The following is a 14,295-nucleotide window of genomic DNA, read 5'->3' on the forward strand; positions in this document are numbered from 1 at the left end:
GCATCAAGTGGCTGTGATAGACCAGAATTGATGGAGCTTAGATCTACGATGGTGTTATGAAATTAACAATTTAGTTGTTGGGCAGAAATGGTCATTTATTGCATAGCGTTGCACCATTTCTTTCCACTTTACACGCTTTAAGGATGATCTCGTTTTCATTTCCATGTTTTTCTTTCTCGTTCTTCGTACCGAAACCCCACTTTAATATTAAATAAATAAATAAGATAAAATAATATAACAAAATTATCATGTTAAAATCCCTCTATATTTTATAAATAGTACACGAAGATAAATTTAACAAGATTTATTTAATAATTTTAATTATCTAAAATAATATGTTTCTAAATTTTATTTGACCTAAAATTATACAACGATATTTTTTTTTATATCTTTATAAAATTTCAGCTAAATTTAATATACAATTTAAAAAATATATTGCATCTCGTAAAATTGATAATAATATATTTTAAAGCAAATTCAGAATTCACTTGATTTGCGTCTTATTTATTCTGTTTTACGTTGCTGAAAAAAAAAAAAAAAAACCTTGTCTGTTTCTCTATCGACAGTTGCTTGTAGTCTTTTGATGATCTTGAAGTGTTTAAAGACAGAACTTCTCTGAACTTTTAAACGGCAAACCCTTAAAATTTCAGATGACGCTTTTGGCTTTGGCTCTTTTACTAGTCGTCTTGATCCATCAAGGATGTTTTCATTTCCATGTTGAAGCAGGAGATGGTTTCATTAGAACTAGAGGAGTGCATTTCTTGTTGAATGGTAGCCCTTACTATGCAAATGGCTTCAACGCTTACTGGTTGATGTACACGGCTTCTGATCCATCTCAGAGACCAAAAGTTTCAGCTGCATTTCGTGAAGCAGCTAGCCATGGTCTCACTGTGGCCAGAACTTGGGCTTTTAGTGATGGTGGTTACAGACCTCTACAGTACTCCCCTGGATCCTACAATGAACAAATGTTTAAGGTCTCTTGAAAGTTAAATTCTTTTTAGCTATGCTTGTTCTTATAAATCTTCAAAAATCGCAATCTTGCTTAATTATTTCGATTTTCATCTGTTTTTCCTTTTACAATTTGTAAAGGGGCTGGATTTTGTTGTAGCTGAGGCTAGAAGTTATGGGATCAAGCTCATTCTGAGCTTTGCTAACAACTATGATAGCTTTGGAGGGAAGAAGCAGTACGTAAACTGGGCAAGAAGTCGAGGGCAGTATCTGTCATCTGATGATGATTTCTTCAGGCACCCCGTTGTCAAGGGTTACTACAAGAACCATATAAAGGTCAGAGTCCTTTCTCCCTAAACTCACTTTTCTTTCTCGGATTTTAAGATGCGTTCTGTTTTTATGTTGATCGTGTATAGTATCTGTATGCATATGGATTCCTCTTTTTTCCCTCGTAGGCGTTCGTGGCATGAATTTCTACAAATTTGTATAATAGATTGAAGAATCGGAAACTTGCCCGGATTTTTGTCTGATTTTTCTTAAAGTTTGAATGGTGTTTCCATAAGAGAATTAACTTGGTCATGAAGACGCGTTTCTGGATCTCTTCTGTTTATGAGACGTGATGCGTATAAAGTCAGTTATTAACTTATCTTAGATTACATTTTGTTTTGCAGACTGTTCTTTATAGATACAATAGCTTTACTGGAATTCGTTACAAAGATGATCCAACAATCATGGCATGGGAGCTTATGAATGAGCCTAGATGCACATCAGATCCTTCTGGAAGGACTATTCAGGTTCATTGACCTCACCTCTTCTTGTTGCCTTCTATTTTTTTCTTCGCTACCAGTAAATCTAGAGCCCTACCTTGTAGTTGTACGCTTCATTATTATAGTAACTAGGGCATTCTAGCTCTGGTTTACTTCCAACCGGCCTTGATGGATCCTTAGCATGCCCCCACCAAGTTTCATTGATTGCGTTTCTATTTGCACCTCAATTTTCTTGGTCCGCCTTGATTAGTGAACGTTTGGCAAAAAAAGGTTTACGTATCACCAGTAAATGACCTTTTACTTTTAGCCCCACCTTAGTAAGGGTAAGCCTTAATGAATTCTAGAGTTGCCAGAGCGTTAAAGGTAAGCCTTAATGAATTCACTGATTTCATTTAGAATGGTATACAAATGCACAAAATTCGTGCTTACTTTTGGTCTCTGTGCTTGTTGATATAGGCTTGGATAGCAGAAATGGCTTCCTTTGTGAAGTCAATTGACAGAAATCACTTGCTGGAAGCTGGGTTAGAAGGATTTTATGGACCTTCAACGCCACAGAGGAACAGTCTCAATCCTGGTTTGAAGATAGGAACAGACTTCATAGCTAATAACCGCATCCCTGGACTTGATTTTGCAACAGTCCATGCATATCCTGATCAATGGTAACTACAACCTAATAAGAACTTAAGCGTTTGCTATACTCAAGAGAATCATATAGCGTTATGAAAGAGATCCATGACCTTTATATTGAGTCCTTGTGGAGCCAATACTGGTTAAAAACTCAGTAGCCGCACCAAAATGGCTAAATTAAGTAACCACACCTTAATTAGCCACACCGAATCTTTTTTTTATCTTACACGTTTTTTATGCTTGAACAGGTTTTCCAGCTCTAATGATCAAAACCAGCTTTCTTTCTTGAATAATTGGCTGGATACCCACATACAAGATGCACAAAACATACTTCGAAAACCAATTCTTATTGCAGAATTTGGAAAATCTTGGAAATACCCTGGTTTCAGCACATACCAGAGAGACCTATTGTTCAATACCGTGTACTACAAGATATACTCATCGGCTAAAAGAGGAGGTGCAGCTGCTGGAGGCCTGTTTTGGCAACTTTTAACTGAAGGAATGGACAATTTCCGGGATGGTTATGAGATAATCTTGGGGCAACCTTCCTCAACTGCAAATGTGATATCTCAACAGGCACACAAGCTTTATCAAATCCGAAAGATTTTTTTGAGGATGAGAAACGTGGAGAGGTGGAAGAGGGCAAGAGCCGCTAGGGCTAGGAGGCATCATTGGCGGGGTGGAAATGGAGGCAAGCGAATAGGAAACTGAAAGGATCGTGCCTTTCATGTGTGAAAACGTTTTGTGCCGAAGTACAAGCTGTTGTGTTTTGAGTGTAATCACAGTAAGGTTCTGTGGAAATGGCTCCTCTCTTAGAGATGAGTGTTTTCGTCCAGGAGAGTAATCAAGTCAAACACAGTAGTATTATACGAGAGCAACTTCTCAGTGTCTGTATTTTGATTCTTAACACTTTATTTTCATGGAAGGTATTGCCAAGACAGGCCTGATCAGGTCCAGTTACATCGTTGATTGCCTATCTTTTATATGCATACATTGTTAGGGATGTTTTTGGACCGAGTTCCCTCTAAAGAAAGGGGATCCTCTCCACGCTTAAAATGATGGTCAGACAACTCATAAAAGTGATCGTTGAAATGGTAATAAAAACAAGCCCAACTCACTCTACTCTACTCCTTCAAGCTCTCGCTCTCCCAAGCACCATCGTCGTCATCCTCCTGCTCGAGAGCTTTTTTGTTATCCGTCATGTCTTGCTACCCTTCACACGGTTCATGATAATCTGCTGCTTCTGGTGTTTACGCCTCGGCAGTTAGCAGGAATTAAGAAGGCATGCTACCCTTGTTTAATTGTTGTTTCTTAATAATCGTTTAGATGACAGAAAAACTGCATACAACCATAAAGCTTTGGAATTTTATTTGTCGGACCTTGTTTGGGCTCAAGTATTGAGACATAAACCAGAGAGTTAATCAACTCTGCCCAAAAATGGGACATTAACTAGAGAGTTAATCTCTTCCTTCCTCCTCTCTTCTCTCCTTACCTTGCCCCACGACACCCTAGGATGATTTTATTTTATTTTTTAATGTTCTTGCTGTGTAAACAATGGGCTAAATTACCCAAAATTAACAATAGTTTTGGGTCAAACAAGATTTAGCCCTTCAACTTAAATTTTATGAACTAAAATTGTGCTCCTGCAGAACAAGGGTAGGCCACACTAAACAAGAGAAAAATGTCATTCTATGCAGGCAAGCATATCTAGTCATTCTATAGCAAGTAAAGTTTTATCAAAGAGAAATCAGATTACGGCCTTTCAAAACACTGAAGTCAGATCAAATTATGCAAGTTATAGCTTTGAACCATGTTCGGATTGCAAGAAAACTGTAGAAGAAAAAAAAAATATCAACATATAATTCCAAACTAGCCCAAATGGCCTGATAACTCAAAATTCCGAAACAGTAGAATCGCTAGTAACATGAAATTTGATAGTTTCTACAATCTATTTTACTAGGATCTCAACTAATTGTGGTTTTACATAATGTTTTGAATCTTTAAAGCGACAACCTTTTTTAATAACTACGTGATCCAACATATACCAGTACTCCCCACACATGGACAGGATCACCATGTGTCAATTTCATTTCACAATCTATGAATCCATGTTTTATTTGGTCAATGGCTCGATAGCAACAAGCTGTAAGGCAGTAACAACATATACCTTTCTATCACCAGTTTAGTACATTTATGCATAATGCAAATGAACATCGAAACTCACCCCGGGCTAATAACATTAATGTATAGATTAGCATCCAAAATAATTCCTCCTAGGTTGAGACCCTTCTGTCAGGGATAACCACGTTCCAACATATCAATTCTCTTGACCTTAGTTTCATAGCTGCGGAGACTTGCAATTGATACAACTTAAATACAGAACAAACTAAAATCAATGAGACTATTGGCCCTCCCCGGATAGAAAGCTCTCTTTCTAAAATGTTGAAAATGTTAGGATGGACCTGATGGTGTTCATGCAGGTATCAGCAAGGCCTTGAAAGCACAAAAAGGCTAGACATATGATTGCAGATGATCAATGACCCAGGACAAATTAATCACCTCCCAGATCACCAGTAAGGCAGTAATGAATTATTATGATGGTAACCCTGCAATCTAAGCAGGCAGTAACCCTGCAATCTATGCAGGCAGGAAAATTGCTAGGGACAAAAGCAAGAGGTTGATATTCACAAGATGGACTATAAAACCTTTTTATTCTCCTGTGACATGGCATCAGAGTCTATTGATTGATCAGATGCTCATCAATTAGCTGTATCATCATGCTCTGACGCATGAGAATCACTGGCAGAAGAAGATCCTCTCATTGCTGGGAGATATGACCATGCCAAGGCTGTTGTGCCCAGTGTAATTGCAACAGCAATTGAGCCCCAAATCCACTTCCGCCTCCCTTTCCTTACCTGCCTATTACGCCGTGCCATTTCTACAAAATAAGAAGCCATATATTACAAGACCAATAATCTAGCAATACATAGAATGGGGCTCCAATTAAAGCTAGTACACCTTAAAAAGCTATGAGATGAGCATGCTTACGACAGGAAATCTCAACAATTTTCTTAATTCGCTCTTGTTCAAAAGCTCCTCACTCTGCCCATTTAGAAGGAAAGGACCAATGTTTTCAAAGCAAAGCAAACTTGCCAATCAAATTGTACTACAGAAAACTGGTTAGGTCACTGGGTCCGGTCAACAGAACATACAGATAACTAGCCAGTCAATCTAGGACAGCAATATATGAACTGCTTAAATGTTGACAACAATGTTTCAAGCTTTCTAGTTGACTAGATCAACAAACTGAGCAGGAATTTCATAACCAGTTTCAACAATCCCTAGTAGCTATAAGCCAATTACTACCAAACCAGTTCCATCCTTCTAGGAGTACACCTAGTATCTTAGGTTTCTTTTCTTTGGGTCCAATAACTCACATGGTTTTAGAACATTGGCTTGAACCAACACACTAAGGAAATTAGAAACGTAGCTATAGTTTTTCTTGATTCCACAAGCACCCCAAGTTAAAAATAATGAGAACGCTGACAAAAGAAACCTTAAAACATTTAACAAAAATCTCACCTATGACTTCCTGGTTCCTCTGAGACATCTCTCGATTCACAGCCTCATAATAATGAAGTCGATCCCACAATCGAGTAATTTCAAAGTTCTTTTCTTCAATCTGAGCTTTCAACTCTATCTCTGCCTCAGCTTTTGCAATTCCCCTTCCTATAGATTCTGATACAAACCGAGCAAGATAGATTTGCTGGCAAATCTCCTCTGCAGGATTAGAATCTGATGGCTGATCATTCTCTGGCACATCAACAGGAAAAGCAGGGAGGGATAACCCTACCAGAGCTAATTCTTGCCTGATTCTCTGCCACTGGTTTTGCATATTAGTCAAAGCCTCCTCTGCTTGCTTCCGCTTCTCTATCTCCATCAACAAACTCAATCTCATTTCACGCAATTCAGCTCCACTGAGATGAGGAGAAGGAGATGGATGTGGCCCACTCTCAGATGATAGTTCTAGCAATAGTAATAAACAAAAGTGAGCTTCTGCATTCTGTTATGACTAGTACACATAAATTTGTTACACTACTAATTTTACTAAAAGAATACAGAGATAGTTATGGGAAATGATAACGCTTGAATTCCTCAATTTAAACAGCTGCTTATATTGTATCCATAAGAGTAAACAACCAAAAAATAAGGCAGAACCAAAATTTGCGTTCTTCAATAATAATAATAATATGCCAGAGTAAAGAGGTGATGACAAACAATACGAAGCATGCATATAGCAAAAGAAAAAACACAACAAAAAGTATAGAAGAGGTAAGAAGAGCAATGGCTCCCCCAGCACCATAGCATGCTATGAGATACTACTTAAATATGGCAGATTAAACGCAAGATGCCAAACAGCATGATGCATGAAAAAAACAAAAGGAGGGAAACGCACTATAACTTTTCCAATAACCAGATGATCTACCAAAGTAAAACAGACAGAAAGAATAGAGTACGACATGAACACCCAAGGTACCTTCCCAAGCATCATAAAACTCTCCCACTGGTATAGCTGCAGTAAGCTCCATAGAAGACTCAGCTGCGGTGGTGTCTTCAACATAGGTGTTACTAGTATAACTCATTGAGTCCTGTGGATCAAAGAAATCATCAACGTCTACATCTCGTTCCCCATTCTGCTCAGTTGGCTTCAACACATCCTTTTCCAAGGTAAAGTCCGTCCTTGTATTACTAGTCCCATGTTGCACAGTACCACTTGCTATTTCCCCATCAATCTTTCCATTAACATGCGCCGCGATGATAGTATCATGATGGACACCATTTACAGCATCCTCTTTACTAGGACTCCCATTTACAACATCCTCTTTGCTAGGACTCCCATTGACAACATTCAAAAGCTCACCTTCAACAGAACCAGGGATGAAAAAAGTAACTGAATGGCCATAACTTGAATCAACAAGCTCATTTTTTCCATTATCCACTTTCCCATTCACCTCATCTTTCTCCAATTCCTTCTTCCTAGAAGTTACATCATCCTCTGAAAAGCTCTTCAAAAGGCGTGGCCCACGTCGTTTATGATTAATTATATAAGGCGAAGGAGGAAATGAAGATGGCGAATCAGGGAGTGGGGTCGATTCCGGAGTTGCATACAGCGAAGGCGATATTTGAGGACGATTACCTTTCCTCTCTACCACCGACGCACTATTCCTCCTCTCTAGGTTTGATTTGGGTAAAGGTGGCTTCGATTTTGGTGGAGGAGGCTTCGGTTTCGGAACTGGATGGTTGTCGTCCGAACTAGGAACTGACTTGTCGACAAATTTTGAAGCTCCAGGTTCTAACAACCTATCCAAAGCTGTTGCAGGAAAAGATGGCATCCTTCTACAACACCAAATCAAAAATCAAAGTCAGAAACTTGAAATCAGAGATTAGTTAAGAAACTAACCCCAAATAAAATTCATAATCTAGAAGCTAAATAGAAAAACACAGGATTTGTCAAGTAAATAAGGGGAAATTAGTGGAAATGAAACAAATTTAACTTCGATTGATTACAGAATCACAAAATTCAAGCTTTAGATACAATTATTCAAAGCAGTACGTTAAAAATAAGAAATCATTTCTAGACAAGACAAACTTCTAGATTACAAAAATAAACAATAATAATTTAAAAAGAAAATAAGAAGCAAATTTCCACCCAGCTTTTTAGATGGCTGCACAAGCAAAGCAAGTGAACCCCAACTATGATTTTTAATAGATACCAAAACGACACCGTTTGGGTAGCTGAAAAATGGTGTCAACATCAGGTGATGGTATTAAGAACGAGGAAATGAAGCTAGAAAAAATTACCTTGATAACGAAGGAGCTGAGAGAGAGAGAGAGAGAGAACAATAACCTGGGAGAAAACCTAAAAAGAAAAATCAGGTGGTGGTATTAAGAGGGAAGAGAAGGATCAGGGAAGAGTCGATAAAGATTATTTCGTGCAGAAATAAAAAGAGAAGAAACGAAACGACATGATATTAGAAGGAGTGATAACATATGGTGGTGTCGTATCGTAGATTGAAATTCACGACTCTTCCCTGTCCTTGAAGAAGGGAAGAGAGAGCAGAGGCCGCTTGCTGCCCAAGTTTCTTGGGGTTTTTCCCCTTTTCTTTGTTATTGCAAAGAGACAGATAGCCTATCTCGTTTTTGTTCTCCGCAAATATTTGAATTGCCCTTCGGGTTACAAAATATCTCTCACACGTACTTCCCCCTTTTTCTGTATTTTTATTTTTATTTTTATTTTTATTTTCTCACGCAGCAGTTCAAATTAATTACCACCTTATTACCTAATTTACTATAGTTATTTTAAAATCGTTCCTCCCTACTACATCCTCCTCTTCTCTTGCCACTCGCATTATACGAGTTCATTTGAAGCATAAATGTTTAGATTGAAGTTATTTTTTAATGTATTTTTTATTTACAAATATATTGAAATAATATTTTTTTAGTTTTGAAAATTTATTTTTAATATTAATATATTAAAATCATTCAAAAATATTAATTTAAAATAAAAAAATACTATAAAAAAAAAACACCCTTTAAATTGAAGCAAGCATTTTGATGTGCTCGCTGGCTTGGTCATGCTAGAATAGAATTTAAATTTCTTTCTCTTTTTTGGGTAGTTACAGCTGGCAGTTAGGTTTCAAATAAGAGTGTTTGACCACGACAACGGGCCCTTCTTGGTGTTTGGGATAAATGTTTGCTCAGTTGGTGTCTCCTGACTGTTTGGAGATGTCGTATTGGGCTTCTGGATCAAGAAATTGATGTCGTTTTTTATCACGGGTGCTTGGATTTCGCTGTGTTTTTATTTTACAGTAGAGCCACACCACACGACTGTTCTATTGTTTTGTTAAGGTTAGTACGAGGAGATTGGACAAGGCTTGGCTTATTATACGCTTCCTTAAGCTTTCAGAATTTTAGGTTCTATACTCAGAGGGGTATGCTTACAGTTATTATTTAAAATATTTTTTATATTAAAATAATATTTAAAAAAAAAATATTTTTGAAATTAACATATTAAAACAACCCAAAATATATAAACAATATAATTTTTAATAAAAAATAATTTTTTTAAAATATAGTTTACATTGTGTTTCAAAATATTTAAAATTAAAAATAAATTTATTATAGCTCCTGTGATATGAGCGTGGATAGCAAGATTATAAAGATAAAATTAATCTTGGTTTGCTAAAACAAACCCAAAAATATTTAAAAATAATAATTATTATGAATAAATTATTATTAAAAATACTAAAACATATAAGGTTTATAATTTAGCAATTCACGGTATTTAATTTTTATTTTTTAATTTATTCCTTAAATTTTATTTTAATTGTAGCATTTTATGCTTAAATCAATGGTCAATTTATCAAAAATTATTAAGGAGGAATGAAATTGATACAAAGGAGATCAAAGTGTAAAATTAGGAAAAAACATGTGGTAGTTAAAGGAAAATATAATATAAATTTAAATTGTAAAAAAAGATTACGAAATTGTAAAATCATACAGAAATTGTTTTTTCATACATGTTCCTCAAACTTTCACTATCCAGATTTACTGAAGGAAGGAAAATAGAATATCTTTCAACGTTCATTTTTGAAAGATGAGAAGACATTGTCGCAGCTTGGTACCATGAATTGTAGTCGAGTGGGAATGGGGTTATGCAACCTCCACCAACTTTTTTACTTGTATCTATGGAAAGTAGTGATATGTTAATTTTTTATTCTGTTGATTAGATGGCCTTGCTAGTGAGGGGATTCCAAGACCCGAACTTCTTCATTGATAATTTTTTATATTATTTTATTAAGGGTTTGAACTGTTTTCTTTCTGGGAGTGATTATTTTTTGTTTTGTATTAATTTTTATTAAAAAAGTAATTAAAAATTAAAATTTGTTCAAACCAACTACTTATAGTTCTGTTATTTTAAAAAAACCGGTTCAAATCAAATAATTTCAGTTTAGCTTAGTTTTTTTAATTTAACTCTATTTTTTCAGTTTAGTTTCTTTTTTTCGGCTTTATCTTGGTTTTTTCAGATTTTTTTCAGTTTAGATTATATTTAATTTTTTGATTTTGAGCTTATAAAACCGAATCAGTTATTTTTTTTTAAATTCTAATCAGTTTAATCCAGTTTTTTTTATAATTTAGATTTTTTTATTTTTTTATTTTTTAAATTTAATTAATTTTTTAATTTTTTTACTCACCTCTATAAAGAGAAGGACCGGTGGCCCTATAAAGTGTTCTATAAAGGATATTGTGTTTGCTCTTATGTAGATGTAGAGTGGAGTATTTTTTGTTCTTTTTTCAGCTTAAAAAGCAACATTTGTTATACATGATAGCGTCGATAAATATGTCTTAGCTAACAAGTTGCTCAATTTGTGTCATGTTAGAATTGTGAAGGTTAAAGAGGCTAAGCGTATTGAAACAGCAAGTGAAATATGAGATTGTTTATTATAAATGGCAATATACAATTAGGGAGGTAGGTTTATTTATCAATTAGGATGATTTAGGTGTTGATCTCTACACATGCATTATAAGCTTATCCTCGAGTTGGGCAAGTTGGGGTAATATAGATTTATCCATAAGTATTCCAAACAAGTTTACCAAGCTCTCTAAAATCATTTATAAGCTGAAATAAGTTTGAGATGTAATTAGATTATATATTTTATTGTTTTAAGAATTATAAATTTAATTTAAATTTAATAAAATATTATATTAATTTTTATTATGAATTGTTATATTCAATACTTCGCGATATGTATTGATTTTTTGTATTGTATTGGGAAGATGAATTAAAGTTTGTGTTTTAGAATTATGATGCATATGTCATGTTGTGTTGTTTTTTTTACAGTAGATAGGTGAGAGCTTGGAAAAGCTGCCCTTACCATTTTTTGTGGAAGTTCTATATAACTCGAGGCTTTTGCAGTTATTTTTTATAATTTGTAAGTAGATAATATTTTGCATCCTCATCGACCTGCATAAAAGAAATTGAATTATTTATAGGATTATTATTATATTTTTGTTTTTATATTGAATGTAAAAAAAATTATATATTTTTTTTAAAAAAAACAACATCTCACTTCTTTTCTCCTTCTTTTCTCTTGAATTGCCTTAAAGTTTGATATGCCCAAGAAAACCTTAAATTTACGACCAACATCTATAATAGGAAAATAATAGTAACAATAGGGATAAGGTCTGTGGACACACTTACAATTTATTGTAGATTCGCACTGTAAATTTACAATTTTACCCTTATCACATTAGAACATTTAGCTTTGTTAGGAGGGTAATTCCATGTTTTATTTGGGATGCAAATGTCATTGCTATATTTATAAGGGACATTAAGGTCAACTCAATTTTAAATACACAATAAAATTATTAATTAGCTCTTAAAAATTATTTTTATTTACTTGGCATTAATGGGCATTTTCAGTTTTTTAATAATTGGATTGACTAAATTACCTCTAAAATCAAATTTTTTAAGTCTTGCATCCAAGGATGTTTATGTTATAACTCATCCCAGATTTATAAGGGACATTAAGGTCAGCTCCATCTCTTTATTTTATTTTTTCAAATTAAGTTATTATCATCTTAATTGTTATTTTTTTTTATCATTTTATATAATTATTTTATCATTTTATAATTCAATATTTTATTTATTAAAAGATAGTCTTCATGATATTTTGTATAATTTTTATCGACTTGAGAATTAATCCTGGATAAATATAAGTAGATTCATTGATCTCACTTGAGAGTTTTGTTGCTTTACCTAGATCTGCATTTGCAGGTTTGTTTTTTTAGAGCTGCTCTTTGCTCACTGATTTTTTGTTCCGACTTATGCTTCCATGTTTGAATTCCTAGAGATAGAGATTGACAATTATTGTTATTTTTTGTTATTTTTTTGTATGATGTTAATACGTTGACCTGTTTTCCTTTTTTATAATACACTGACAGCGCTTAATCATTGCTTTTTTACGCTGCAAAAAACTCGTAAACTCGACCCGGCAAGCATGGAAGCACTGAACACCTATAGAGTAATATACCAAGAACATTCATAATCTTTCCTATCTCCTGGTTGGGAAATAGCCTGCATAATATCACGCTCAATTCTCGTAACTTAATATTTCTGTTGCTTTTGAGAAGACTCCCTGGCTCGAAGATCCTTCTGCAAATTATCTAATTTTAAAGACCTTACTGAATCCCATCACCGAAAGCCTTGTTGAACTCCATAAAAAATTTTGAGTTTCTTCCACAGCTCCCCGTAATAACAAAACTCAAACTCCATCTATCCATCTTTCCAGGTCCAAAATCATTAGAAAATAGATATATGTATGTATGCATATAAGAAAAATGATTAGAGAAAGGTTAATGTCATAATCATTTCAAACCCATAGTTTGTCACCCATGCAGAAAAGTTTCAAGCAAGTTTTGCTCTTGTGAAGAGCTTGATCTTTGCCTGAAAAAGGGTTACTAGCTTCAGATCCCAAAAAGAGTATCGTAGTGGTGGATTGATGTTGATGTTATGGTGCGTTTTTACCAACTCTTATACAACTTAAAGGGCCATTCATCATGACATGTAAACAAATCTTGATCACTCCTACAATTACACCTTTACTGATTGCTAAAATAGTTTTCCACAAAACCCTCGGCTATCAATCATCATTTTCACCCCTTAAAAGAAGAATCATTTTGTTTATAAGGATAGGCATGCGTCTCTTTTTTCTGTCATCAATCCTTCTTCAGCTTAATCATTCAATAATAATTTGATTATTTTCTTATGATCCAAAAGATAAAAGTAAATAGGACAGAAAAAACTGAGCTCAAGTTGTGTGCCACACATTGTAAACATTTATGTATTTTATTTTGTATATATATATTCCCATCTAACTTGCAATGTTTAAACTAATGAATTTTATTTATGTATTTTTTTAAGATGTTAGTTTTTTACTTTGTATTAAACTAAAAACAAAAACAAATGATTTTACTATTAATATGTATTATCATCAAATTTGTAATGCTTTAAATATGTAAATATCATTATTTTCAATGAGTCTTTTTTTAAATAATCTAAATCGATAATTTTTCTATTCATCAAAATTATATTAAAAAAGAACTTGTAAACATCATAAAAAAAAAAATTATTGCTAAGAAAATAATATAATGAAATTACAATTTACTCAGATCATTAAATCATTTATCCAAATATATTTAATAACAAAATAAATAATTAAATTAATTACATGTTAAATAAAATATTTGCATCCATACAAAGTTAAAATATAACAAAATGCAAGATAATAATTTCTTCAAAATGCATATTTTTTTGTCATTATTTAAACCCCACCTCTTCATTTTAGACACACACACACACACACATATTCTACTTTTCGGATCTAATGGTGAAAATTATGACATGTTTAAAGGGATTTGTGAAAAGAAAAAAAAAACTTCATTTTACATATCTTGTTACCTCTATCCCTCCTTTTTAGAAAAACCAAAAAAATGGCTAAAAAATGCCCCTAACACCAAGACAAAAACCTACTTTTATCTTCATCTTTACAACCAAATGACTTTCCATCCTTCATGTCTCCATCTACCTAGGTGATTGCATGAAATAAAACTCATTGAGTGCCTGAGATGAACATCTTGAAGCCCGTGGGATTTAGCTTTAGGGCTTTTACTAAATCTCGTAGTTGATGATAAAGGTTCACTCAAGATGAAATTGAACTTCATAAGAACCTAAATGTCTTTCCTAAACATATTAATAAGATTGAAGAGATAAATACAAATAATTAGGGTTCAAAGAACTCCCTGATCTGGCCAGAAAACAACCACGACAAACCTCTCTAAAAATTTGTCCAGCTCTGTTGACTCGTTACCCAATTCTTCCCCCCTTTTCCCT

General features: G+C 34.0%; 2 protein-coding genes across 3 annotated transcripts; one reads left to right on the forward strand and one right to left on the reverse strand.

Annotated features, from left to right (window-relative positions):
- The first annotated feature begins 549 nt into the window (after window positions 1-549).
- Window positions 550-3,309, forward strand: LOC105118789 (mannan endo-1,4-beta-mannosidase 7-like). The gene is made up of 5 exons (XM_011016824.1): window positions 550-974; window positions 1,090-1,284; window positions 1,620-1,742; window positions 2,172-2,374; window positions 2,591-3,309. Exons 1-5 carry the CDS (start codon window positions 651-653, stop codon window positions 3,051-3,053), a joined length of 1,308 nt encoding a protein of 435 aa, XP_011015126.1. The 5' UTR covers window positions 550-650; the 3' UTR covers window positions 3,054-3,309.
- Window positions 3,310-4,332: 1,023 nt separating this feature from the next.
- LOC105118790 (uncharacterized) lies at window positions 4,333-8,563 on the reverse strand. Of its 2 annotated transcripts, XM_011016825.1 has the most exons (4): window positions 8,205-8,563; window positions 6,880-7,739; window positions 5,925-6,368; window positions 4,333-5,280 (listed from the first exon to the last, which is right to left on the reverse strand). In XM_011016825.1, exons 2-4 carry the CDS (start codon window positions 7,733-7,735, stop codon window positions 5,102-5,104), a joined length of 1,479 nt encoding a protein of 492 aa, XP_011015127.1. In that variant the 5' UTR covers window positions 7,736-7,739; window positions 8,205-8,563; the 3' UTR covers window positions 4,333-5,101. The 2 variants fall into 2 exon arrangements, with proteins under 2 accessions (XP_011015127.1, XP_011015128.1); XM_011016826.1 differs by lacking the exon at window positions 8,205-8,563 and having other exon boundaries at window positions 6,880-8,046.
- Between the last annotated feature and the right edge of the window lie 5,732 nt (window positions 8,564-14,295).

This window comes from Populus euphratica, unplaced genomic scaffold, assembly GCF_000495115.2.
Source record: "Populus euphratica unplaced genomic scaffold, PopEup_1.0 scaffold2227.1, whole genome shotgun sequence".
NCBI lineage: Eukaryota > Viridiplantae > Streptophyta > Magnoliopsida > Malpighiales > Salicaceae > Populus > Populus euphratica.